The 24,960-nt window shown below is 37.6% G+C and overlaps 1 protein-coding gene across 2 annotated transcripts in view; it reads left to right on the forward strand.

The window, feature by feature from the left end:
- Positions 1-24,960, forward strand: part of NECTIN3 (nectin cell adhesion molecule 3) — a 62,223-nt gene that overhangs the window by 12,571 nt on the left and 24,692 nt on the right. For both annotated transcript variants that reach the window (XM_041463793.1, XM_041463794.1), the window contains exons 2-5: positions 11,551-11,889; positions 18,751-19,047; positions 20,783-20,900; positions 23,327-23,478. In XM_041463793.1, the coding sequence (XP_041319727.1) occupies positions 11,551-11,889; positions 18,751-19,047; positions 20,783-20,900; positions 23,327-23,478 (906 nt within the window). The remainder of the gene's footprint in view (positions 1-11,550; positions 11,890-18,750; positions 19,048-20,782; positions 20,901-23,326; positions 23,479-24,960) is intronic.

Below are 24,960 nucleotides of genomic sequence, written 5' to 3' on the forward strand. Positions count from 1 at the left end.
TGTAGGTGTGGCACTTGGGGACTTAGTTTAATGGTGGACTTGGCAGTTGTAGCTTAATGTTTGGACTCAGTGATCTTAAAGGTCTTCTCCAGCCTAAACAGTTATGTGATTTTTAAGTCTCACATCTGGACTGAGATAACTCCATTCAACTGCACAGGCTGTGGTCCAAGGGGCTGGAAGGCAGCTTGGCAGGCACGGGTATAGAGCCCTGGTGAACAATGAATCGAGCAGTATCAGTCGTTTGTCCTCACAGCAAGGAAAGGAGACCTCATCCTGAGCTCTGCTAAGCATGACAGCAGATTGAGAGAAGGGATATCCTTTGTCACTGGAGCACTGTGTCCGATTCATGGCTTATGGTACCAGGGGGACACTGAGCTACCAGGGCAAGCCCAGAAGTGCATCACTGTGTTGACTGGAGCACAGGGTATGCGAGCAGAGTCTGCAAGAGCTGGGCCTGATAAGCTTGGAGAAGGGAAAGCTGCAGGAAAGGAGCCCTTATTTGCTGCATGATGAGAACATATCAAGAATGTAGATCAACACTCTTTTCAGAGATGCCCCACAGAAGGGAATAGGAACAAGCTGGAGTGTTGGAAATCCTGAGCCAATGTAAGGAAGTAAAACTTTTCTGTGAGTGAGAAGTTGCCCAAAGTATTTGAGGAATCAGTGTCCTGTGGTGATATCCCAAACTTGACTGGATAAATCTTCAAGCAGTCTGATATAACTGGACCTACTTTGAGCAGGACTGAGTGGCCTCTTGAGGTCCCTTGCCTCTTTACCTCTAAATCATTACTCTCTACATCAATATTAGAGCTTGTTTGACTTTGCCAATGATAAATGAATTATAAAGAAAGCTGTGCCTAGGAGTTCACTTGTGTCTGTGGTAATTGTTAGGTGACCTGGTTGGAAATGATCGCTATAGCTTACATCTGTGTGTGACATGACCCGTTGAACACTTACTTTATCACAGGATTTCTGTGGAAGTTTGGTTGGTTGGGTTTTTCCCTCCCCTCTACAGGCTGGTACTGATGAGTAGTGATTCCTGTGACTTGAGTCTGAATGCTGCAGTCTGACAAATTAAGTCAGAGTGATGAAGTCAAGAATATATTAAAAATGCTTATAATTTAGACTCTGGGATAGACATGAACTTTTTGGGTAATCTAGCAAGATGCACATTATAGTTACCCTCATGGTTAGGATGTCAGCTTATGTAAATGCCACTGTGTAGCAGAAAAGTGACTTGCTACTTTATAATGAAAGAGAACAAACAGCAGTGACAAGAATCCCATACTGAATACTTTGTATTGTATTTTTGGGTTCTGATTGAGTTGCCTTTTGTTTTCTGTTAGTCTGTGAAATGGCAAGTTTATTATATGGTTGTGTTGAAACAACAGCCATTTAACTTGGAAGGAAAGCTGTTACCAACCCATGTTTTTGCAAGTTTGTGGCTAGGTGGAACAGAATATGCTGCTTTGTCATTGGTAACTTCCACATTTTGAAACGAGGCAGAAGTGATTGACGGTAACTCCTCAGACTTCTGTAATATTTTAGTGGTCAATCCCTTACCCCCAATTTCTCTTCCCCTAAAAAAAAAAAAAAAAAAAGATGGATATTGTAATAGCATTGAATTCCCTTTCTAACTAAGGAGTGGAGAGGCCTGGACTCTGGAAGGAAGTGGCAGGTTATTTATCTGACCAGACCATTTAGCAGTCACTCTGGTCTGTGAGGTTTTTCTGGAAGGATTTGCATAGTAGAAGCTATAGTTGTAGGTGGTGCTGGAGCATAGTAGGATCTTGTCTGTTGCATTTCCTGGAGTATGAGTTGCCCTAATTATATATAACTGCTAGTTACTCATAGCAAATTGGAATAAAGACAAGTTACAGAAGTACCTTAAGAAACTGAGGGATTGAATAGTTAAGCAAGCTGAAGTGTAGATAGCTGTTCCATGATGCCCATGAGGCTTCCTTTGTGGAGGAGAGTATTAAACTTTGTGTATGAATTATTATAAATATTAAATATTTGTGTAATTGTGAAGAACGCCTTGAATATGTGATGGTCAGTTCTGTGAGCTTTGCCAGGGGTCTGGTTGGAAGGGGCTGCCTGTACAAGGTCTGAACTAGGCAGTGCACTGTTGGGAAGCATGTTCTCTGTCATGATGTTGTATCGGCATTCTCTTTGAACTTGAAGTGTAGTAATACCAGCTTTGAAATTTCGTAGCTCTGAATAGTATACTAGAATTGAAACCTTTTAAGAATAAGCTGATGTCCAGAAAGTGTCAATTTTTGTGTAATGTGTGGCATTGTCTGCATCATGAGAGCCAAGTGAGAAAAGCTGAAGCACTAGCTGACTAAAACTATGTGATTGGGTGTGTTCCTGTGTAGCTACAGAATGGAATTTCTTTCATCATCTTGAACTCACAGCTCTGCAAATAAATGAACAGATTGAGATTTAAAATAAAGTAGAAGCAAGCAACATTCGCGTTATATCTAAGCGTAAGGTTATAACTTGACTTATTATTGAACATGCTCAGAATGAGTTACTTTTCTCAAAGCTGAAGGCTGTCATTTCTCCTGAATCTTACTTGTTGCTGAGAATAAGACTTGTTTGTAAGGAGTGATTTGAGGATGCCACAGTGACTCAGCTGAGGACAAAATGAGGCTAACAGAGATTTCATGGAGAGTTAAATATACAACAAATATAAAACTTTGAAGAGCTAAAAGCTTTTAGCAAAGCAGGTGACAAAAGATTACTATCTGCTTGTGGATCAGAATAAAAAGAAATTAGTCATGGAGGAGACTGGTCACCTGCTGTGAGCTGGCTGTCCCTCTGACGGAGAGGAGAACCTTCACTGAAAAAAAGTAACTAAAGGATACAAATAGAAGGAAATGAGAAATACATTTGATAAGAAAGTAGCTATTTATTTTAACAACTTGCAGTGTTCAAGTTAAACCAAATGCGAGCTGACCTGACCATGAGAATAGTGTCTGAAAGTGCTCTAAGTAATTATGTGTTAGCAGAAAGCACTGGTGCTCTGTTTCATAATGTATTTGAAGTTCTACTTACTGAGCATTAAAAATGAAATGATTTTGCCATTCTAGATACTGTCAGTGTTAATTTTTATTTTGTGTTTCCCCTATTTTGTTCATGTATAACTGGGTTGTTTTCTTGATTTGCAAAGCAAGTGGAGGATAGTCTTAAACACAGTTGAAGAAACAGCAGGTTTCTAGGTAGAGGACTGGGAATAAGACTTGTAAAAGCAGTGTATTCTGAAGTCTTCTCATAGTAACAAGGTCTGGATGAACCCAATGGTCATGCTAGAGCAAGTGGTATAAGTGTATGGGATGGAATGTTGCAAGTAAGTTCCTGAAGTGAGAACTTGTCATTAACTCCTTCAGCATGTGTGCCATATTGGCTAACAAGAATTTTGAGGAAGACTGGATTATAACTTTAGTAAAAATGTCTATTAATCTTAAAATAATGAAGCCATTAAAAGTCTTGATCATGTGCAGGATCAGCTTAGATTAGTTTGGGAGTTTGATTTTTTTAAATTTTTTTTTAATTACTAAATATCGAACCTTTCTAAAGGGTGTGGAGGTTTGTCATTTTGGCCAGGGTGATCATTTGAGGAATTCGTATTCTGTAGCATCAAAGGTTTTCTTTATTTCAGTGGGCTTGGTTGCTTGGTTTTTTGCTTCTGTTTTTGTTCTTTTTTTACTGCTTTACTGGTTTATCTTCTTCCTAACCTTCATATGCATTCTCTTTTTGCAGTGTAAGTTGTTTTGGACCTTTACTGGGTTACCTTTTATGAGAATAATAATGAGTTCTTCCAGTCCTTTCCTGTAGGTCAAGTTTTCTGGGCCTTTGAGCACACTTCGCTTTCACACTAATGGCTAATATATGATGTGTGCTGTTCAAGCTGAACAGCTCCAGATGGAGCCTTACTGATGTTGGCTGGAGCATATACTTCTATATTAGCATATTCTATAGTGTCACTTTCAAGTCTTGATATGTAATCACCATGCACTTGCTGTAGCTTTCAGAACACACTTTGCTCTCCAACCAGTTATTTAACATCCTTGATGTGTTACTTAGACCTGTTCCTGATGGCTGCTAGTCTAATTTGGACCCACTGCAGCTTGAAGGTATTTTTCTGCCTGACTGGGAAAGGTTTGTTAAATGTAGCTTCACTTGTTTCTGTGTGTATAATGCATTTAGTCATCAGCCCCACCAAGATTCGGATGTACAACCCCCTCCTTTTGACCTCCAGTCTTCTGTTAAATATTTTAGCTATGTGTTTAAACTGGATGCCATTTAGGAGGACTTCAGCCTTTCCCACCAGATCAGTTTGTCAGAATTATTGACTCATCTTTTGTGTTTCAAAGGATTTCTAAGATCATCTGGAACTCTTTAACAAACTTTCCAGTAAGATGTTTGAGTTACATTAAGGACTGCTTATTTCAATCTCTTCTGTGTATTCATACCTATTGTTCTGATACTTAGGGATTTGGATTTATTTAAATGGGGCTGTGAAGCATTTTGTGGTGGTTAGGCAGTAGTGGTGTGTATATGGATAACTTCTGAACTACTTGTTTATGCTTACTACTAGGTTTTTTGAGGGAGTGGGACTTGAAATGAGATGTCTTCCTCCAGTCCTGCTTTTGAGCCTGGCCCATTTATTTGAAATAGAGTACCTCATTGTCCTGCTTATTTCCTTTTAAAGGAGATGGGATTGGAAGATTTGGTGAAACAGAATTGGAAATATTCATTACAGAAGAACTTCCAGCTGCTTCATAGCCTGCCTTACTTATTAGTTCAACATATTTTATAAATATCTGAAAGTTTAGTGTCAGGATAAACATGTATGTCTTAATTTGCTGTGTGTTAATATGTATAAAAGATTATAGTGTAAGAACATGTAAAATGGACATTGATGTTAATATGGTCTAAGTCAAAATTTCACACAAAGTTGTAAAGTTCATGGGACTTTGTAAACATTCTTAGTGAGTAGTTTGATTTAAAGTTTCAACCTTATAAAACTGGCTTTCTAAGAGTGTCCTTCCCAACTCCATTTGAATCATGAGCCTAACATTCCTTTTTAATTTCCTCTAGTGTCTTAGATTGTCCTGCTGCTTGATACTAAAGGTCTGTGCAGCATGGTGGGAAGCAGAGTATGCAGAGGCACAGGTTGTGTCTTACATGGAGTTAGAACAGAAGCACTGGTTCGCATGTGAAAATGGCATTCTGAAATAAGAGTGGTAGGTAACAGCCAAGTCTGACTGCAAGGGCAGAGTTTTTCTGAAGCTCCAACTCCTGACTCTGTGAGTTGGGCTCAAGCTAATGTTAAGTTCTAAGTTGTAACTACTTTTTGTTTGACTTTGTGTTGCATTGGAGTTGTGTCTTTTTCAAATCTTTCTTTGCTTTCTGTGTTGCAAATGTCAGTCTTTCAGGTAATTGTTTATTGTGGAGCTGAAGAGGTTTGCATACTTTGTTGTCTTTGATTCCTTTGTGCTAGGATGACAGTTCCTTGTCCAGTATTGCATTACCTGGCCTTTTAACAGGCAGTGTGAGTCCTCTCTCTGGGCTCTGGATGCTATCTTACGAATGATAGCTGTAGCTTTCCCAACAATTATTTCTGTTCCTTGCTCCCTCTATGTAGATACATGTGTTGAATGCAGCAACTAGAGGGAGATAACTGACAGTCTCTTCCATCAGCTGTGGGGAATGAAGGAGCAGAGTAAGACAAGCCTCCTGGCTGAATGGTGTGATATCTTGTCAGCTGTACCTTTAGGAGCAGCCAGATGGTGGTTCAGAGTGTTTCAGAATTCTGCAGAACATCCTGTGATAGCACTTAACTGAGAATCCATCTGTCTGGAACTTGATGTTATTAAAACCCTTCAGCAACAGCTAACTTTTGAGACAGCACTGAAATTGAGACTGACCTCTTCACACAATTCTTGTTGCCATTCTCTTTGAAATTTTCGGTTGCTTAGAAAAGATACAACTTTGTGCAACTTTATTTTATAATTTAACTAGAAATTATATTCCTCTTTCTATGTTTTTTTGTAAGAAGTCAGGCTATAGCCACCTAGAGGAGAGCTGCTCATGTCATAAGCGAACTCAAGACTGGAACCTTGTTTGGGGCCATTTTCAGGCATAGGAAGTTAACATTCAGAAGTCAATCCAAGTGGTGGATTTGCGTAAGTGTCCTAGAGTGAGAAGGAAGTGAGCTTTTTGGAAGGTTGTGGTCAAACCAATCAGTGCTTGGATTTGAATATTGGCACCTGGTTTGGCCACTGAAGGTATGGACCGCCTCTGAGAGCACAGGGGGTTAAAAGCAAGAACTGCCAGGAGAACTCTCTTGTTCCGCACCCCCCGGGAGAGAGATAGAGAGAGAGAGAGAGAGAGAGAGCCAGTGCCTGTGCTGCCTTGAGGTTTGATATCGGCAGCACGGCTGGCCAGAAGTGTGGGATGTGACACCGAGAACCGGCCTCTGTGGGAATTCTGGGCAGACAGAGGCGACCTCAAGCCATGACAATGAGCTACATCATAATGTTTTTAGTTTCCTGTTGGTATTAGGTAAAGTTGATTTGAAAGATAGAATCCCTTGAACTTCAGTAAAATGAAAAAGCAGCCTGAGAGAGCCTGAGAATTTCAATAGTCTTGGCTTCAGACTATCTAATTGCTATGCCTCATTTGACTGAAACTTTTTCCCTTCTGGTAGGCTTTTGTATGCCTATTATACTGTGTGCTAAACACTGAACAAGGTTTTAAGTTTTGCTCTCTGAGATGGAAATAATACATCCCTGGTTTTCTTCTTTAAAAAAATAAGGCAAATTCTGTACCAAAAAAAAGGGAAGTTGAGCTGAGTCCTGTAAATGCGATGCTTATAGAAGCTAATCTTGTGCTGTTCCTTAGCTCACTTGCCCCCAAAAAACTGATTGACACTCCACTTCAAGCAAGGATTATGACAAAGCAGATCCTTAGGTGAGAGTAACACTAGATTGTAATACTTTCTCTTTGATTTAAGTGCAGTTTTTTGCTAAGTACTTGCTTAGCACTTGTAATTGGAAGCTAGTGTTGAGGCATTTTGTACTACTTAATCTTGAATCTCTTCCATTCCTTGGTTCTGATCTTTTTTTGACACAGTAATTTGATCATGCCCTGGTGCTCAAAAGACACACTGACTTCTTCCCAGTCATTTAGGCATATATTTTTATAAAGCCTTAAGTTGAGACTTCAGCTTGTTTTCTGCAGTGTCTTTAAGTGATTTGTTTTTCCAATTAAACAAATCTGAAAATGCCACTAGATTTGTGGAGCTGTGCTCATTGCCTGTGTTGCATTGTCTCTTGTGATTGACTGAGCTAATTCAGAAGGTTAAATCAGGAAGAGAACAAGTGAGTTTTTGCAGGTAGGGGTCTTTTAGGTACCTAGTGAGTGATGACACAGGAGGAGGAGGACTGCAAGAATAAGCTTTCTGATGTCAACTGAAATTAAAGTGGCTAAACAATAATGCTTACCCAGATTTTAAGAGTGTTCTGCTGACATAGCAACTTGCTGTCCGTTACATGGGATGTTCTTGTTGTTTTGCTCCATTTTTGATTGGACCTCTTCTGTGTTCCTTGCCACTAGTTTGTGCTAAGGCCACGTGTACCCATGAGCTGAATAACTTGCTGATAGAGGGGAAAAAAATTCTGTTTTATGCTCTTCTGTAGTTTGGCTTTGTCTTGTGGAAGTAGTTGGGAGGTTGTGGGAAATTTGTGGCTAGAAAGGGTCAGTATGGTCACCCTGTCTTGCCAGAAGTGTGCTGTTAAGTGGGTAAAAAATGCATTGCTTTTATAATTAGACTTGTGCATGGCTGCTTCATATAGAAAATCTAAATCTGCTGTTTATTGCAACAAATAACAAACCTGTAAATGTGGAAAGTATTCTGTCATATTCCACATTCATGATATTCCATATCATGAATGCTCTGTTGTGTTATGAAGGTTGTCATATAGTTCCTCAGTATCTTTTTTTTTTTTTGTTAGTGGTAGAAGCTTAATTCAGAATGGATATTGAAAATATTGTCATGGTCAGTATTTGATAGCACCTAGTTCTGTGGCTTTTATTGCTGCAAGTGAGCCTTAGGGATCTTTTTGTTTTGTTTACTCTTTGAACATTCTGTCAAGTTACATGAGTAGAATCATTGCCTTGCTGTTTCAGATAGGATTCTTGACTTTATTGCCAAGCATGGCATCGGATCACTGTGATCAAAAATCAGTTAGTGCATAGGAACGTAGCTGAAATTGAATCATGTTGAAGTGCTTGAGATGGCACTCTCATCCGGCTGCATGTGAAACAGCAGGGGACAATCTTATGTATTCCAAGGAAGCAAAAAGGAAAGGGAAGGCAGATCTGTAAAAACTTGGGCAAATATAAAGAAAAAAGTAAGAAAACCTCATGATTCTGTGTTTATTTTGAGAAGTTACAAAACATCTTGATTACTAAGTAAATACAAAGTGTATCCAGAAGTTTTGTTGGAAATAACAGACTTCTGTATTGTAAACGTGAGGCAGAAAAGGTCAGATTTCAAGAGGAGGAGGGCCAGGCCTCATTAAAACAATGAATGTATGTGCCAGTACTTTTGATCAATTAAGGACCTGAATAGTGTGGCCTTGAAGTGGCTTGTTCTTCAAAACCTTGGGCATTATAAGCCTCTAAATGTGTTGTTTTGGGGGAGACATGTAGCTCGTTATTCAACTACAATCTGTGAGCAGAATACTGACTCTTGACTGGAAGTCTTTATGTCAAAGGAAATACTTATCTTAAGCATCCTGAGCCGTGGAGAGCCCTGAATATCTGCATGGTAATTAGCTTGCTAGTTTGAACTATTAGCTTGATTGCTCTGCAACTACAGCTAGTTAAATAATAACTGGATGGAGATTAAAACAAGAGATATTGTTCCAAATTAAATATGTGGCATTGGCACTTCAGATTTAAACTATTTCTAGCACTTTAAACATTTCGGAGTCTATATACTGTTGTATGAGCTGTATGTAAGTTCAAGTTAAATCATTTGTGTAGATAAGTTGATTTTGTGTGTGTGTGTGTGTCTTTGGAGTCTGTCCATGTTGTCAGAAGATGAGATAAATGTAAAAATGTAAAATTTGGAGTGGTGATATGTTAGCTTTCTACCTCCCTTGCTGGAGAAGGTGAAGGAAAAAGATCTAACTGATCAACATTCTATAGCTGCAAGTGTGTTTATGTCTATAAATATATATGGGTCCTGTTCAATTCAGTCTGTGAATCTTGAAAATAGCAGCAATGAAAAAGTTTGACTTCGGAAAATATTCATGTAATTCATGTGAGAACACAATGTTCTTATGGCACAAATGAGTTGTTAGTGGTATTCCTTGGTGGGAAAATTGTTGAGTATTGACTTTTTAAAGGTACAATGGTCATCTTTATGTAGCTAAAGCCTCCAATTACTGGGAGCAAAGTTGTCAAAAACAAAAAAGTAAAAGGAAGCAAAAGAGCTCATGTGTTCAGTTAACTGGGGTGTTTTTTCAGTTTAGTTTGTTACCTTCCGCTGAGCAGTTTTTGTAAGTTCACTCGTGGGGTTTTTCTGTGCTAAGCTGTTTGGGGTTATATACAGCTAGTCACTATGATAAAGTTTAATATAGGTTAAGATTCAGTAGATTTAACTGTTGCAAAAATCAGATTCCTGAATGCAAGTGTTTTTCTTTGCTTAAATTACATTTCAGAATATTTATATCCTGTACATTCTGAAATACATTTCACAAATGTAACTTGTGACTTTATTTATAAGGTAGAAAGCAATAGTCAAATACTTTTTGAGGAACATTCCACCTTATGTTTAAATGTAGCAATGGCAAGTGGAGATGAATTTTGGGCAGAACTCTGTACATGCCAGTTTGCAAATAGTTACCCTCTTTCCAGAGTCTGTCACAATAATGTGTTAGATAAGAAGCATGAGGAGAATAAACAGAATGTTGTTGCACTACTTGTCATGGCAGATAGTCTCTATTTGAAACGTGTTATGGTTTGGGTTTGTTTTTTTTTTACTTTTCTTGGTATTTTTTGTCCCTTCACCAGCCCCACTTAGCTGCTGATGTACCAACAATATTGGTCTGAATTTCTGGCTTAGTTTGACTTATTTGTGTAGCTTAAGGTGTTCATACTATTGATGCTAGCCAGTAGTTTTACACTGAAGAAATCCATAGCTAAATCGCTTTTTTGGGTGACTTCATTGACTCAGAAATGGTTTGAACAATGAAAAATCAATCAATGGGAAGCTTTTAACAATGGATTTGTAGATAAAGGCATTTAAGGACTTCTTTCCTGAACGCGTGGCTTGCCTTTTGTGTGAGCTTGGTGAGTGAAAAGGTGGCTCATGTCTCAAGTTGAATGACTTCTTCATGCTTATGAGAATGGGGCTAATAAAATTTATACTTGACTTTTGCTCGATTGGTGAACTTCCTCAGTAACAGCTTGAGCACTGACTTGGTATCTGAAGAGAGGATCAGAGCATTTGAAATAGCTCTGTTTTCCTCTGAGCACAGGAAAAAGAAATACACTGTGGACTAAGACTTTGGTTCTTTTTTGTCAGGTTAGTTTGCTCCAAGAGAACTAATGAGTGAAGTTGCTGGAGCATCTGTTGGCAAAAGAAATTGTGAACCTGTGGTAAATTGAACTGCTTTGTCCTAGTGGATTTCCTTTTTTGAAAGGAGGGTGGTGTAAAATGTTGAGTTCAGAATGTAGTTGCTACTCTGGAAGGCATTTTAGGTATTAAGCAGAAATATGTTGAATCCTAAGCAAGTACTTGACTATGCCTACTCTTGCATATTTACTGTCTGAGACAAGATCTTGTATGAAGACACCCCACTGCACTGAAGCAGAAAGATTGCATGTGTATGATGGTAAATGTCTTCATTAGGAGGTAGGGTAGGAAAGCTCAAGTTGAGGTCTTTTGAGTGATTGTCACTATAAACGTGGAGTGGTTTGTGGGATTTTGATAGGGGCTTTTTTGTTTGTTTTTTTAATTGTTGCTTTGCTTTTTAAGTATTTACTGGTATGGAAAGTGCTAGAAGTTTCACTTATTTCTACTTATAAAAGATATGACTTCATAAAGATTTAAGGAGAAGCACATAAATGCAGTAGTTTAACTTAAGTTTTTCTTGATGCTCTATATCAGTAATCAGACTGCTAAAAAGTACCATGTCTTGTTTTTTTGGTAAATCTGAATTCACTGAATGTTCATATCTAGTTAAATTCCCAAAAGACTGTTAGCCCAGTTACACAATTGTCGGTTGTTTTTATATGAAGTTGTGTATTAGTGGTAGTATTCTCTGAAAAATAGGTCTGTGCCTAGGTTTGATGTTTTTGCTTGAAATGTGTTTCTGTAGTATTTCCACACTGTTGTGAATCAGTTAATCAGAAAAAAAAGCAGGAATTCTTTTCTAAAAAGGTAAACTGATTATGGAAGAATGCTTACGGTGAAAATCAAACAACATAACTTTCTTGTGTAGCAACTAACACTTGCTTTGTATTTAGGTGCCTTAGCTGGACCAGTTGTTGATCCACATGTGACAGCAGTTTGGGGGAAGAAGGTTGAACTGAAATGCATAATTGATGTAAATGAAACAATAACACAAGTTTCTTGGGAGAAGATATATGGTAAAAGTTCACAGACTATTGCTGTTCATCACCCTGAATATGGAATATCTGTTCAAGGAGAATACCAAGGAAGAGTGGCATTTAAAAACTACTCACTTGCTGATGCAACAATCACCTTAAAAAATGTAAGCTTTTCTGATGCAGGAGAATATGTTTGCAAGGCAGTCACATTCCCTCTTGGAAATGCACAGTCGTCAACAACTGTAACAGTATTAGGTAAGTCAGCTTCTTTTTGAAAGCAAAATTCTGCAAACTTACAAATAAGTTGAATTTTACCATTTAACCCAAAGAAAATGCAAAATATTTCTTTGCTGGTCTTTTGTTGCAGGTGTGCAATTTTTACTAATGTCATAGAGGAGAATTCTTCTGGTTCTTGCTTCTTTAGAACTTATTTGACTGTCTAGTTATTAAAAATAAATAATGTTCCTATTTAGGCATTATCCTGAAAACAAACATTCAGTTTGTATTAGCACAGTGTTTTAGAACTTTGGCAGACAATGCTGATACCAGGGACTTGTGTGTATGTGCTGGGAAGCTGCTGAACTTGGCTTCAGCTACCACATTGGCTAAATTCCCTCAGTTAGTACTGGGTAGTCACTAGTCTTCAGAAAAAGCAGGTATTTCCAAACCTTGTTGGTAACTGTTTGTCTCAGTGAAATGGTCCATCATCTGTAATGAGGTTAGAGAGTTCCCAGTGAGGGTCAATGCCCCATGCCTGAAAACATTCAGACGGGATTCTGCAGCAGCCTGGTGTAGTTGAAGGTGTTCCTGCTTATTGCAAGGGGATTAGACTGGATGACCTTTAAAAAGTCCCTTCCAATGCAATTCTATGATTTTATAAATGTGCTGCTAATGTGATAATTTAATATAGCTGCTTAGGTCTGGTGTGCAAAGAACAGTTTGCATCAATGTAAATGTCAAGCAAAACTATCTAGATGGCTTCCCAGAAGTTGGGGGAAGAAAGTCAATTTAAGCTCTTGAGTGTTTGTGGATAGTCATAATGTGAAACTTCTATAGACTTGAGGTTTAGTTTGCACTAATTTTGTCCCTCTTGTTGAGGGCTGAGTATTGTTGTCATAAGGAATTAGTGCTGAAGTGCAAGTAACTCAGGTGTTACTGCAGTGTAAGGTAAAATGATTCTGCTGAAACTTGAAAGCCGGTTATTAAGTTGCCCTCTCCTTATAATAGTATTCTTCTTGTAGTAGTGTAAGGTACTTCTGTATCTCATGCCAGGGAGGGGGGCAGGGGGGTGGTAAAATGATATTTTCTGTAGCTGAGATGGTTGTCAATGACTATTTCTGTAAGCAGGTGTGCTTTTTAGGATCATCTCTTCATCTTTGATACCAGCTTTTCATAATAGTAGAATATCCAATGGGATTAATCAGAGGGCTGTAGCACAGTATGTAAACTGGTTTTCACCACAAGGTGGGGCAAAATAAATGCATCAAAGCAACTGGCTTAATCCAATTTAAAACCAGTAACTTAACCAAAATTCTTTGTGATGCACAAAGTATGTGGTCTTATAGTTCTCTTTCACCTGACTTCCATCTGTACTGCAAGTGGCTATGTGTGTGGTTATTATAGCAGTCTCTTGACTTCAGGTTTCAGCTATTGTGCTTTACCAATAAGCAGTGGGAATTTCTTACTACCTCCTCTCAGCTTTTCTAGTCAGTTCCTCTTTCTAAGATTGTTTTGGTTTTTTTTTTTTTTTTCAGGTAACATTAGCTATTGTGTCCATTTTGCACTCATAATATCAGGTTTCTGGAGGAACTTGGAAAGCACATGTATGTCTCATGTGCTTATTAATCTACATTTGGAAGAGTAGAAGGACCACAACTTGTTTCATTAGATATACGCTATGAAAAATCGCAATTGAAATAGGCAAAAAAGTATTAGGCAAACCGTGATTCTGATCATAGCTTTTTTCATCATTGATGTAGATGGTTGCCCATTGCTGTAAGTCTCTCAGGACCCTCTAAATGGCAAAACCCAGCTGTTATTTGCAAAGATGCTTTTCCATCCTAGTTACCAGCAGCTTCACTTGCATGGTAGCTAACCTTCTGTTGGATTTAAGTTCTTTGGCCTCAGCTGTGTATTTTCTGTCCTTTTAGAAACTCTTTGCTACACTGACTTAAACAGTCAAAATACTGGGGAAGTACTGATGTTCAGAATATGCTTGTAAATTAATACAAGCATATTCTGAACATCAAAGTTCACAACTTGTGAACTTTGCTGGCCTGAACTCAGCAATTCCAAGCTCACCAGAATCTTAAGGCATGTAATTGCTGTAATTTAAATCTTGATGTAACTTAAAATCATCTTCAATGATATATTGACTGTATTCTTCCACTGGTCTAAAAAACTCTTCCTTTGGTAAGGAAAAAAGTTCCTGTCCTAAGGCTGAGGCTATTTCCAGTTGAAGCAGGACTGCCTTTTTTCCTAGTCCCTGTCTGTTCTTATTTAGCAAAGAATTTGTTTCCTTCCCCTGTGTAGTGGACATACTTAGTCATGTACTAGATGCTTGTATGCTCTGAAGTGGAGACACTGAAGACAAATGGAAGAAAGAAATAACTACAAGATAAAATGCCCAATGTTTTGCCACAGCGCACTGATCGCTTAAGGTCATATTTAAAACTTCTTATATGCCCCAAGTTTAACACATGAGCCATGTTTGGTGATTCTGCCCACTCCCAGTTTGCTTTGTTTAGTGCTTCATGTTGTCTTAAGGAAATGCACTGTAAAAGAAGAGGTTAAGACAGTGGAAATACAAAAATGCTTTTAGGATCAAACAGATATATTGAACTTTTCTGAAACTTTAGTTTGCCAAACTTACCTTATTAAACTTGTGCAAAATATGGCAAATAATTTTTGTGTCAAGCTGTTGGTTTCCCCAAGATCCCAAGATGCTGACCAAATGAGGCGAACTGATGTCTCAGGGCAGAAGAAAGGGTGTGTTGCTTGGTAGCTTGCAGAGCTGACATAATTTTTATCTTACTAACTTGAGTGCTGCCCATGACTATTTTAAATACTTGGTTTGGTTCAACTCTTGTCTTGCTAAGTTGGATTTCTTATCATGGGTATTTATAAAGTAGGTCTTGTTCCTCTGCAACCTAGCTCTTACCAATGCTACAAGTGAGGAATGAGTTGTACAAAGGAGTGTCAAAGGCATGTCTATCAGCATTAATTAGATCCTAGACACTCTAATGCAGAAAGTCTTCCAGTTAGGAATTAAAAGATGATGAATGTCACAGTATAGATAGAAATATGAAAAATTAGGTACATAGTAGAGCTCTTAGCATTAATGTGGTTGCTTACATATAGAAATTATTCAGTTTGAGATTTCCTCAAAAAACCTGTCTATCCTCCGTCTACCGCTTCAATGGACTATGAATCTCTCATAGGTACTCTGCTGTATCTGTTAGTTCCACGGAGTTATCTCATGTGTTTGGGATTCTCTCAGGTGGAACCAAAATGCCTGTGTCTGGATACTACAGAATACTCAGGGCCAAGAAGAGGTATCAAGTAGATGGCAAATTAGTGAACTCACTGGCCTTAAAACAAACAAGCAAACTGCCCCAAACTACTAAAACAAGAAAACCTTAATAAGTTAATTACTAAGTATTAATTAGCAAACAGGATAAAGAACACAGAAAGATAAAGCTTCTGGTTTTGAGGTGAGAGAAAATAAAAATGTGAAATACTGTTTTGGGAAGAAGCTAATCAAGTACATGTCAGATGTGATAAAGAAGATGACAATTCCCAGTGTCATGCTATTGCCAAGGAATTAGTAAATTTAATGTTGGGAGGAAATAATCCTGCTTGTGTTGTAATCATGCCAACATCATCCAGACCTCCTGTGCCCAGTGTGTGCAGAAAAATAGTTTTAAAACTAATAGAAGCAATTGAAAAAGGCTTATGAAGGTCAGGAAAACCAAGAAGCAGTTTTTTGGCCTTGAAACTTGATGCAGTAGGATTTAAGGCTCGTGTCTGGATGCTATATTGTGTTTTTTTCTGTAAAGAAGTGTGAGGACCAGAGCAGCGAGAGATTTCTGGTACATCTATGTTGAGTGTAAAGCGAGGGTTGAATAAGCTGGGTGAAATTAGGTGGTGGTCATGAGTCAGTAAAAGGGCAAGCACAGATGGGCAAATTAATTGAGACCTTTTGAACAACTGCCCATCTCTCTTCCATGCTTCAGCCATCCTGTCTTTAATACTCAAATATAATTCACACCATGATGTTGCTTTAGAAGGATCTCTCACACTGTGGAAGTAGGTCTTGCATCTTAGGGGATTGATGGCTTCCTTTTCCACACAAAGCGTTGTCCTCACTGTCTTTTTTATTTGGCCTAAATAGAGCATAACATTTCTACTGAGTGGGTGTAGCAGCTTCTCTAATGTTCTCCCAGCTGCCTCTTGTGTTCTCTACCACCACTGTGGGTAGAGAAAGTCAGTGAAAATCACATTCATGTGGCACAACAAATGGTCCTGGGATAAGAGGACTGCATATAGAAATTACACTTTCAAAAAACAAAAAATTGCCACAAAAACAATTCCAAAGCCTGTACTTTGGATATGGAAACATGTAGGACTGGGAATAAGTATATTTTATGACACTGAGTAGTTTTGAACAGTTTACCTTTTTGTCTAGTTGACAAGTGTAAAACTAAGTATTACACAATGAACTCAAACTGACAAATCTCTGGTATCATTTGAGAAAGTAGGTTTTTAGAATTAGTCTATCGTGCTTTATGGCTACTTGAAGGCTTCTTTTTCTAAAAGTAGAGTAGTGAGTAGTCTGCTTGGGTCTGGACATCTCTACAACTTAGTTAAGAGTTCTTGTTTACTTACATATCCCTTCACAAAGAGGTGGAGGACAAATTACACAGTTGCATGTTTTTTTCAAAGAAAAATCAAAGGAATAGAACATATCAAGCCTTTATTTCCAGCTGAAATTATTTGAGTCTACAATTTTGGCATGAAATGCTAATAATAGCTGCTAATTTAATTTATTTTACTGTTATGGAAATCTTGGGAAGGGAGGGATACAGCAAAAATTAGAACTTTCATGCATGTAAAATTCTAAATATAAATTTGGGTGTATACTTCTGCATTTTAGTAATACTACAGAAGCTATTGAAGTCTCTACCAGTAATTTCAGGAGAACAAGGCAGTAGTGTTCATGTTAAATCAGGAAAACCAAATTGTGGGTCAAATAACAAAGCTATGTAATGTCAAGTTCTCCATACTAGGTTTTAAAGGCTTTTTTTCAGGATTAGACAATGCTTCATATGTACATCAGTTCAGATATGCAAACTTACTGCACAAAGCTGTAGCTGTTGCTGGTGTTGCAGAGCAGGGAATCAGATTTTGAAAGAGGCTCTATTAGAAATGCTTCAGATCTAGAAGAGTGAGTGTGCAACTTGGCAGAAAAAACCTGCTATTGGCTTATTTTCGGTAGGGTTACTAACAAATCTCAGAGGGTGGGCATTCAGAGAAACAAAGTAGAAAATGATTTGCTCTCACTATCTGCCCAAACACTCTTCAGTTTCATAACAACTTGTATTCTTCAAGCACTTCTAAGCATAGAACAGAGAACCCACATTTTTATAAGGCTATCCATTTAATAGTTGTCTTTTCCTTTAGTGTAATTGAGCAAATAACAAACCAACTTGTTTAGACATGAGCAGTGTTAGACTGAGCAAAAAAGTCAAAAACTGATCCTGGCACTAAATGGGCTGAAGCTGAAATTATTTGTTATCTTTGGAAGTAGTTGGAGAACTTGCCATGTATGGTGAACTTGGCTCTATTCTCTTACAAGATGTGTCTGTCAGTCAGCTTCAATTTATTGGAAAGAAATTCCATGAACTAACTTTTTTCCTTCTGATACTGAAAGGCACAGAAGTTGCAAGACTTATCTCTGCTTTGTGATTAGTGAGGGCTGATCCACTGAGGTGGATTCTGAAGCATTATGGTGAGTAGCAATGACCTTCCTTCAGAGGACTCCAGTAGCCAGATTAGAGCAAGAGACCAGGATTGTGGAACAGGCTGGTACACTACTGCAAACCTGTCCCTTACAGAACTGTGACACAAACAGGCCATTCTAACACAGCCCAGCCACGGTTTGTATCTGAAGCAACAGGTAGTTTTTCTGACTTGGGATGTAACTGGTGGGTGGTTTGTACAGGGCCGAAACAGATTTGCTAAACCAGAAGGAAATTTTTTGGAAGCTTGTTAGTCTATGGCCCTCAGCAGTAGACTTGTCCATGAGGAGCTCAACTTCCTTTTAGAAATAAGTGTGTTCCCCAAGTTTTTAAAATTTCGAGGTGGGAAGTGGCTTTGCAAGGAGGTCACATCCTTCCACATGCAGATTTCTTTAGTCTTAGTATTGCGTTCCATGTAGGCAAAATATATACAGGCAAAACTTTATATAGAACAATGAATTTTATTTTTATTGTATTTTGTTATTGAAATGTTATTTATATATAGATTACTTTGTATATTGTAGATTTTATGTACAATTGCATATTTCTGTGTGCTTATTAGATCCTTTATTCAATGTGTGGTGTGTATATATAATAAAGATGCAGCTTGGAAGTAATTTCTATAATAGTGATCAAGAAAAGCTTAAACTCTTAATGTTGGGTGTTAGAACACTGAAGTAGATTTCAAGTGACACAAATTGACAGTATAGATAAATTCTTGAATGCTTGAAAATGCAGCAGAATCTAAGCTTTTTGAAAAAAACCAAACTGCAGTGTCATTTCAACCTAATATCTTTAGTTCGCTGTTGTCAGACACTGCATCTGGCGTTTTGGACCCAGCCACTCTGGAATTCCCTTTCAGTGCATTAAATGTATTGAATGAACAACACTGAACTTGAGTGGGTGGACAAAGAGAGGTAGTGTCAACAGGTCAAGGCCTTGTAGAGCTGTCATCTCTTGAGATAATGCATAGTCTTCTGGGATGTCTGATTAACATGAGCATTTGCAAAGAGATTAGATCTTGTTTAACTTTTAAGTAGTGACACTTTCAAAAATATGGAGTTCTTGTTTAAATCTTTTTTTTCCCCCTCCTTAGTTGAACCTGTTGTGAGCTTAATGAAAGGACCAAATCTTCTAATAGATGGGGCAAATAGGACAGTAGCAGCCACTTGTACAGCAGCCACTGGAAAACCTGCTGCGCAGATTGACTGGGAAGGAGGCCTTGGTGAAATGGAATCCACCTCCATTTTGTTTCCAAATGAAACAGTGACAGTTGTAAGCCACTATGTGATTGTCCCTACAAGATTTGCAAGAGGAAGACGCATAACCTGCGTTGTGAGGCACCCCACCCTTGAAAAGGAGATGAGATACCCTTTCATGTTGGACATACAGTGTAAGTATTCTGTGAGGTGATTATTCCTGGTATGTATCTTGCAACTTCCCCCTTAATCAATGTACACCTTCCACGGGAAGGAGATGGGCGCTTTCTGCTTCAGGAAAACAGAAACTATACAGAAAAGCTGTGATAAGAGGCAGGTCCAGCAGGAGCAAAAGCCTAGGGTCTCTGTATTGAAAATAAAGTCATGAAGCTAGAATACTGTTTTGGATATTGAATCATGGGTAAACATGAGGATTGATCCAAAAGCCGTTTATAGAGTTTTAAAATTTCAGCAGTATTAAAAAAGAATGCTAATGAAAATTCATGTATGAGATGCTAAGTTGAAAATAGGTCTTGTGTTGGTCAGTAAGTTACTTTCAGATTATTCACCTAGCTTTGTCCACTCTAACTAGCACAAGGAAACAAGAACATAATACATACATGCCTAGTGTTTGTTATTCAGCTTCAGATTGCTCATATAATTCAAACCTGCACCAGGCTTCTTTAAAAAATATATGGCTTTTAAAAGACATGAATACAAAACAAGGTGGCTTACAATGTTGCTTAGTTAAAACCAGTTAAGACAAGTAAGCTTTAGGCATGTGGTCCCTTTTTGTTAGACAGTGCATACATGAACGAAACCAACCATTTTAGTGTTTTCCTTTGATGTCCTGTCTTGGCTGTGTGCTGCTTTAAAATTCCTAAACCACAGAAGTCTGTCAGTTGAAGTAGAACAAATGTAGTGGCTGGAAAAAGTAGACTTGACTGTTTTGATTTGACTAGAATTTGATTTTTGGCTTGGTTTTGTTCTGTTTGGTGAAGAATCACTTATTTTGGCATAAAATAGTGATTCACACTGCTTTATTTTATTGGTCTTGAAATAAAGTTCTAGATTGGAGGGCCATTGATACAGAAATGAAACTGAAGAGGATTTGCATTATCTCAAACAGTGAATAAAATAATGATTTCCTGTTGAAAATGAAGTGAGGGTGCAAGTTGGTCTTCAATATTTTCATGTGAGATTAGTGTTAATGCATGTTTCAGAATTTCTAACAAGGTTGTATAGTAAGGTACACAGCAGCAAGTGAGAAGCAGTGTGTGCTCTTCAGTCTTCCCTGATGCTTATTAGGTTTTGCAACTGCTTCTCCATTTCAGCTCCAGACCTTATCCCAAATCATACTGGTTTGTCTGTTCCTTGGCTTTTAAATATTTTTCCAAGGCCTCTCTGACATCACCTGCTGACTTTTTAGAGCTATAACATAATTCTGCGTTTTGATGCCAATGGATAATTTAATCTTTACAGTTGGCATCTGTGAACATGTTGGTGATTTCTTAATTACCTGGTTTCTCCCAAGGTTGTTTCTGATCCTTTGCTGTATCTTTTTAGTGAGAAGTAGTTCTAAATTACCATTCCTCCTTCCCAAAAACATGAAACTGATTTCTTTTTTCTGAAGTCCTCTCACTTCCTCAAGGTGCTGTGTGGTTGCTGAAAACACACTGGGAAAGTTACACTGATTAAAACAATTTGTTCACTGCTGCATATTAATGTTGTAGCTTGGAACTGTATAATGTTCTCTGTATATTTTGGTGGTGTTCTTTAAATTAAAAACAAAAAGACAACCAACAACTAAAGCACACAAAAAAAAAACCAAACATGAAAAAAGTACCTATCTGTTCTATTACTCTTACACGTGATACACTTTAAATGTAAAAATCGTGGTTGTTCATAGATTAAATCTTTTTTTGTCAGATGCCCCAGAAGTTTCAGTAACTGGCTATGATGGAAACTGGTTCATTGGAAGATCAAATGTTCAGCTCAAATGTAATGCTGATGCAAATCCATTACCTATGGAATTTATGTGGACCAGGTAAATATTTATGAAAAGGGACTTGCCACATGATTCAAGTGTTATAATCACTTTGCTTACAGTGAATGCATGTGTTGAAAACAAAGAGTATATGACTTGTATTGGTCATATTGGTTTTATCCAGCTTTTAAAAAAGAGAATACAAGATATGTGTTTGTATGAATACAGGTGAGTGGATATCTTGTCAATTTATGTGCCTAAACAGTTTGTCATTACTCTCAGGATAAAGTCTCTTTAGTTACTCAAGGTGAACTGAGCACTGTGTGTTACATCATGTAGAGCAAAGACCAGTAACTCTAATAATGATCCACCTATTATTTACATATGCCTCTAATGAACAAATTTAAAAGTTTACATATCATCCACACTTCATGAATCTGTAGACTCCCATCCCAGACTTAGCTCAAAATCACTGTGATGAGAAATTTCAGCACATAAAAATTCCTGTGTTTAGAAAAAGCCCCTAACAGCAGTATCACTTGCTTCTTCAGATGCACTAGGTTCTCAGTTCTCTCATTTGAATTTTAAACATATGTAAGAACTAATCAATACTACCAATGTTCACAATTCTAGAAGAAATGAACCTGTTTAAATAAATTTAATGCCATTCAAGCGTCAAAGATCACTGTTAGGCTTCCCAAACTTAAAATGGAAGAAACTTTTACAAGAAATCTAAATTTTCTGGAATAAACCTGGTGTGCCTTTCTAAGCAACAGCAAAACCCATCCAAAAAGCTGTAGTAGTGGTGAATAAGAAACTTCATGTGTAGGGAGGGGAAATCCACATAAAACAAGGGTAGCTTGAGCTTGTAGAAGTACTGTGTTGAACTGTGTGCTGTTTGACTGGTGTCAGATTACAACAGGTTGTAGAACTCCCTTACCGACCAGTTTTATCCCTTGGAATCGAAGATGTCTTTGTATTTACTGGGATGGTGATATTTTCATGGTTGGTAATGTTTTTAAATGTTGCATGTATGAGAATTTTATTAGGATAGAGCTTTCAAACCACTTGACTGTTTTTGTAATGTTTCTTGAAATAAATACTTCTGGTACTATGAATCATGAAGTATGTGCCTGATGAGTTTTATCAGCTTTATATGGCTGAAGCAATTCTGGGCAATAATCACAGCAAAGGACTAGGAAAGTTGTCTTGAGCCATTTTCTGAAGATTGCATTCAGTGTGAGCTGTGAAGTGTTTGTTTCTTTTCCTTTGAGTACCTATTTTAAAGTGATGGTTGCCTTTCTGTTCAATACTACTTAAAAAAAATCACAATTGCTAAATGCTTTCAAGATACTGTCATCTAGTGATCTAGTTTGAATATTGATTTAGGCCTCATTGGCTGTTAATAGGTACGTAGATAAATTAAAATGGGTTTCAATGGCATGGAATTACACAGGTGTTTAATGGGCAGTTGGCAGCTCTGTTAGAATAGTTCCAGGGCTTTTGCCCTTTCCTCTTTTTCTCTTGTGTTTACACAGTTGTAACTGCAATCTTAGACAAAATTGTACAGGGAAATTATAGACTTAGAAAAGTCAGTTGATAAAAATTTTTTTAACCAGTTGTTTCCCCAGGTGTCTCTCCAAATACCACATTCCATTTCAGTGATGTTAATTTAGACAGAAGAATGATGGGAGATAAGAAGAGGCCGTTCAGGAGAGGAGAAACGGCTTGAATTCTTGCTGGGAAGTTCTAGTCAAAATGTCCTCTAAATTAAGAATGTATGGACAGAAATATCTACTGAGTGCAAACGAAACAGGCAGCTAATCCTGACAGCAGAAGTGCTTCTTAGTTAGACTGTTAGTTTTCAGAGCTTGGTTTGTCTTGTTCCTCCGAGTTCTTTTGAGATGCTGTTTTCTTAGCTGTAGTGGTGTAGATTTTAGACAGCTTGCTAGTTCAGCAGATCTGACATTTAAAGGATTTGGCCCAGAAATAATTTAGACAGAAGAGTGATGGGAGATAAGAAAAGGCAGTTCAGGAGAGGAGAAACGGCTTGAATTCTTGCTGGGAAGTTCTAGTCAAAATGTCCTCTAAATTAAGAATGTATGGACAGAAATATCTACTGAGTGCAAACGAAACAGGCAGCTAATCCTGACAGCAGAAGTGCTTCTTAGTTAGACTGTTAGTTTTCAGAGCTTGGTTTGTCTTGTTCCTCCGAGTTCTTTTGAGATGCTGTTTTCTTAGCTGTAGTGGTGTAGATTTTAGACAGCTTGCTAGTTCAGCAGATCTGACATTTAAAGGATTTGGCCCAGAAATTAAATACTGAGTAAACCTTCAGGTGTACACTAAGAATATTGAAGGAAAGCCCACTGGAAGTGTCAGAGCACAGTGAAAAATTCATTCTATAGCTTATTGGCAATATCATTTTAAACTCCTCCTGTTTAAACTAGTTGTAAATATGCACATTTGAAATATAACTGTCCTTTTAGGTTGGATGGACAATGGCCTGAAGGACTGTTGGCTGTTAACAATACTCTGCAATTCAGCAGCCCTTTGACTTATAACTACACTGGGACTTATATTTGTAAGGTGACTAATGCCCTTGGTCAGAAAAGTGATCAGAAGACTATCTACATATTAGGTAAGTCTTACTTCTTAACAAAGACAGTATGTTAACCTGGAACATTTTTTTTGTCAGTGATTGAATTAGCAAACTGAAGAGCCAGTTGTTGCATGAAATATATGAAAAATGTATGCTTTTTGTGTGAAAAGCCATTGAAAGTGTGGATTTAAAAGCTACAGCACAATTTGAGATTAAACTGACTCTTAAATAGCAATATATAAGGGAAATTGTTACAGTTAAAGTGCTTCTGAGATTATTATTTTCTCTTGGTAGTTAATTTAACATTTTTTGTAGTCTTAACCTGTGTTTGACAAGACACATTGACTGCAATAAGTAGTACCTTGTCTGTAATAAATTAAGAAAACAGATGTTAGTGGAAGGGGAACAACTACATTTAGAAAAGCTGAAGATGCTCTCTTTTAAGGAAGTTAGGGTTACGTTCTGAATGTGTGTGTTTTACACCCGTTACTTGTGGCATTTTCTTGGGGTGCAGATACCCAGTAATCATCAAGTTAAATACCTCATGCACAACTCTTGCTAAGCTACTTAGTACCATATAGCAAATTTGTGTGTCTGTGTAGCACTACTGCTATTGGAACACACAGCCTTGCATCATAAACACAATGTAATTAATGTTTTACTGTGACACCATTTATGTGAAAGAGCACTATGGCTTACAGTAAGCATGAATACTTCTATACAAGTGTGGAAAAGCTGTTCAGATTTTCATAAGGGATTAAGTAAATTAGCTTGATCAATAAATGCTAGTATTATAGGGGTTTTTAAGGAAGATAATAGACATGAAAATTAAAACTTCATTCTGTTGTATTGTGTTGCTGCTTTTTACTAAGTTCTTGACAGTAGTTATTTCATTAAGCAAATTAAGTGTCAGAGCACATGTTGGCCTGTTAGAGAATACAGAGATGGTGGCTACAAGCATAGATGATTTCTTTGTTAAAACTGCATATGAACACAGAGTTAAAATGAGAAGGAGAATTTAAGACTAAAACTATAAGTACAAGATGTTTGAAACCACATCAGTCAGAATTCACGTTAGAATCTACATCTTTAGAATGAATGATAATGTTGAAGTCAGTGATATAATTACACTGTAGGCCACTGTGGAAAGCTAGTAAGTTCTAATAAACTGTCTGGCCAATGAGCTAGTTAACTGGAAACTTATAAATAGTTTGAGACAGTTGAATTACTTGTAAACTACTTAATAGCTAGAATTTTATATTATTTAAAACACTTCAAGTGCTGCCAAAAGTTATGAAAGTGAGAGTTACTTTTGGATGTTTTGGTTCTAAAGCTGCTTCTGTGGAGAAGACTTCATGGCTGCATAGCAGTCTCAAAACAATTACAAAAACTGGCACATTATAAGAAATATCAATTCAAAAAATTAGAAAATTATCATTAAATAGGGTGAAATGTTTGACTAGAATATAACTTTCAAATAGACTTGCTCAAAAAATAACAATGCAGTTTACAGCTCTGTTC

This window comes from Pyrgilauda ruficollis, unplaced genomic scaffold (genome assembly GCF_017590135.1).
Source record: "Pyrgilauda ruficollis isolate IOZ18807 unplaced genomic scaffold, ASM1759013v1 scaffold17, whole genome shotgun sequence".
Classification (NCBI taxonomy): Eukaryota; Metazoa; Chordata; class Aves; order Passeriformes; family Passeridae; genus Pyrgilauda; species Pyrgilauda ruficollis.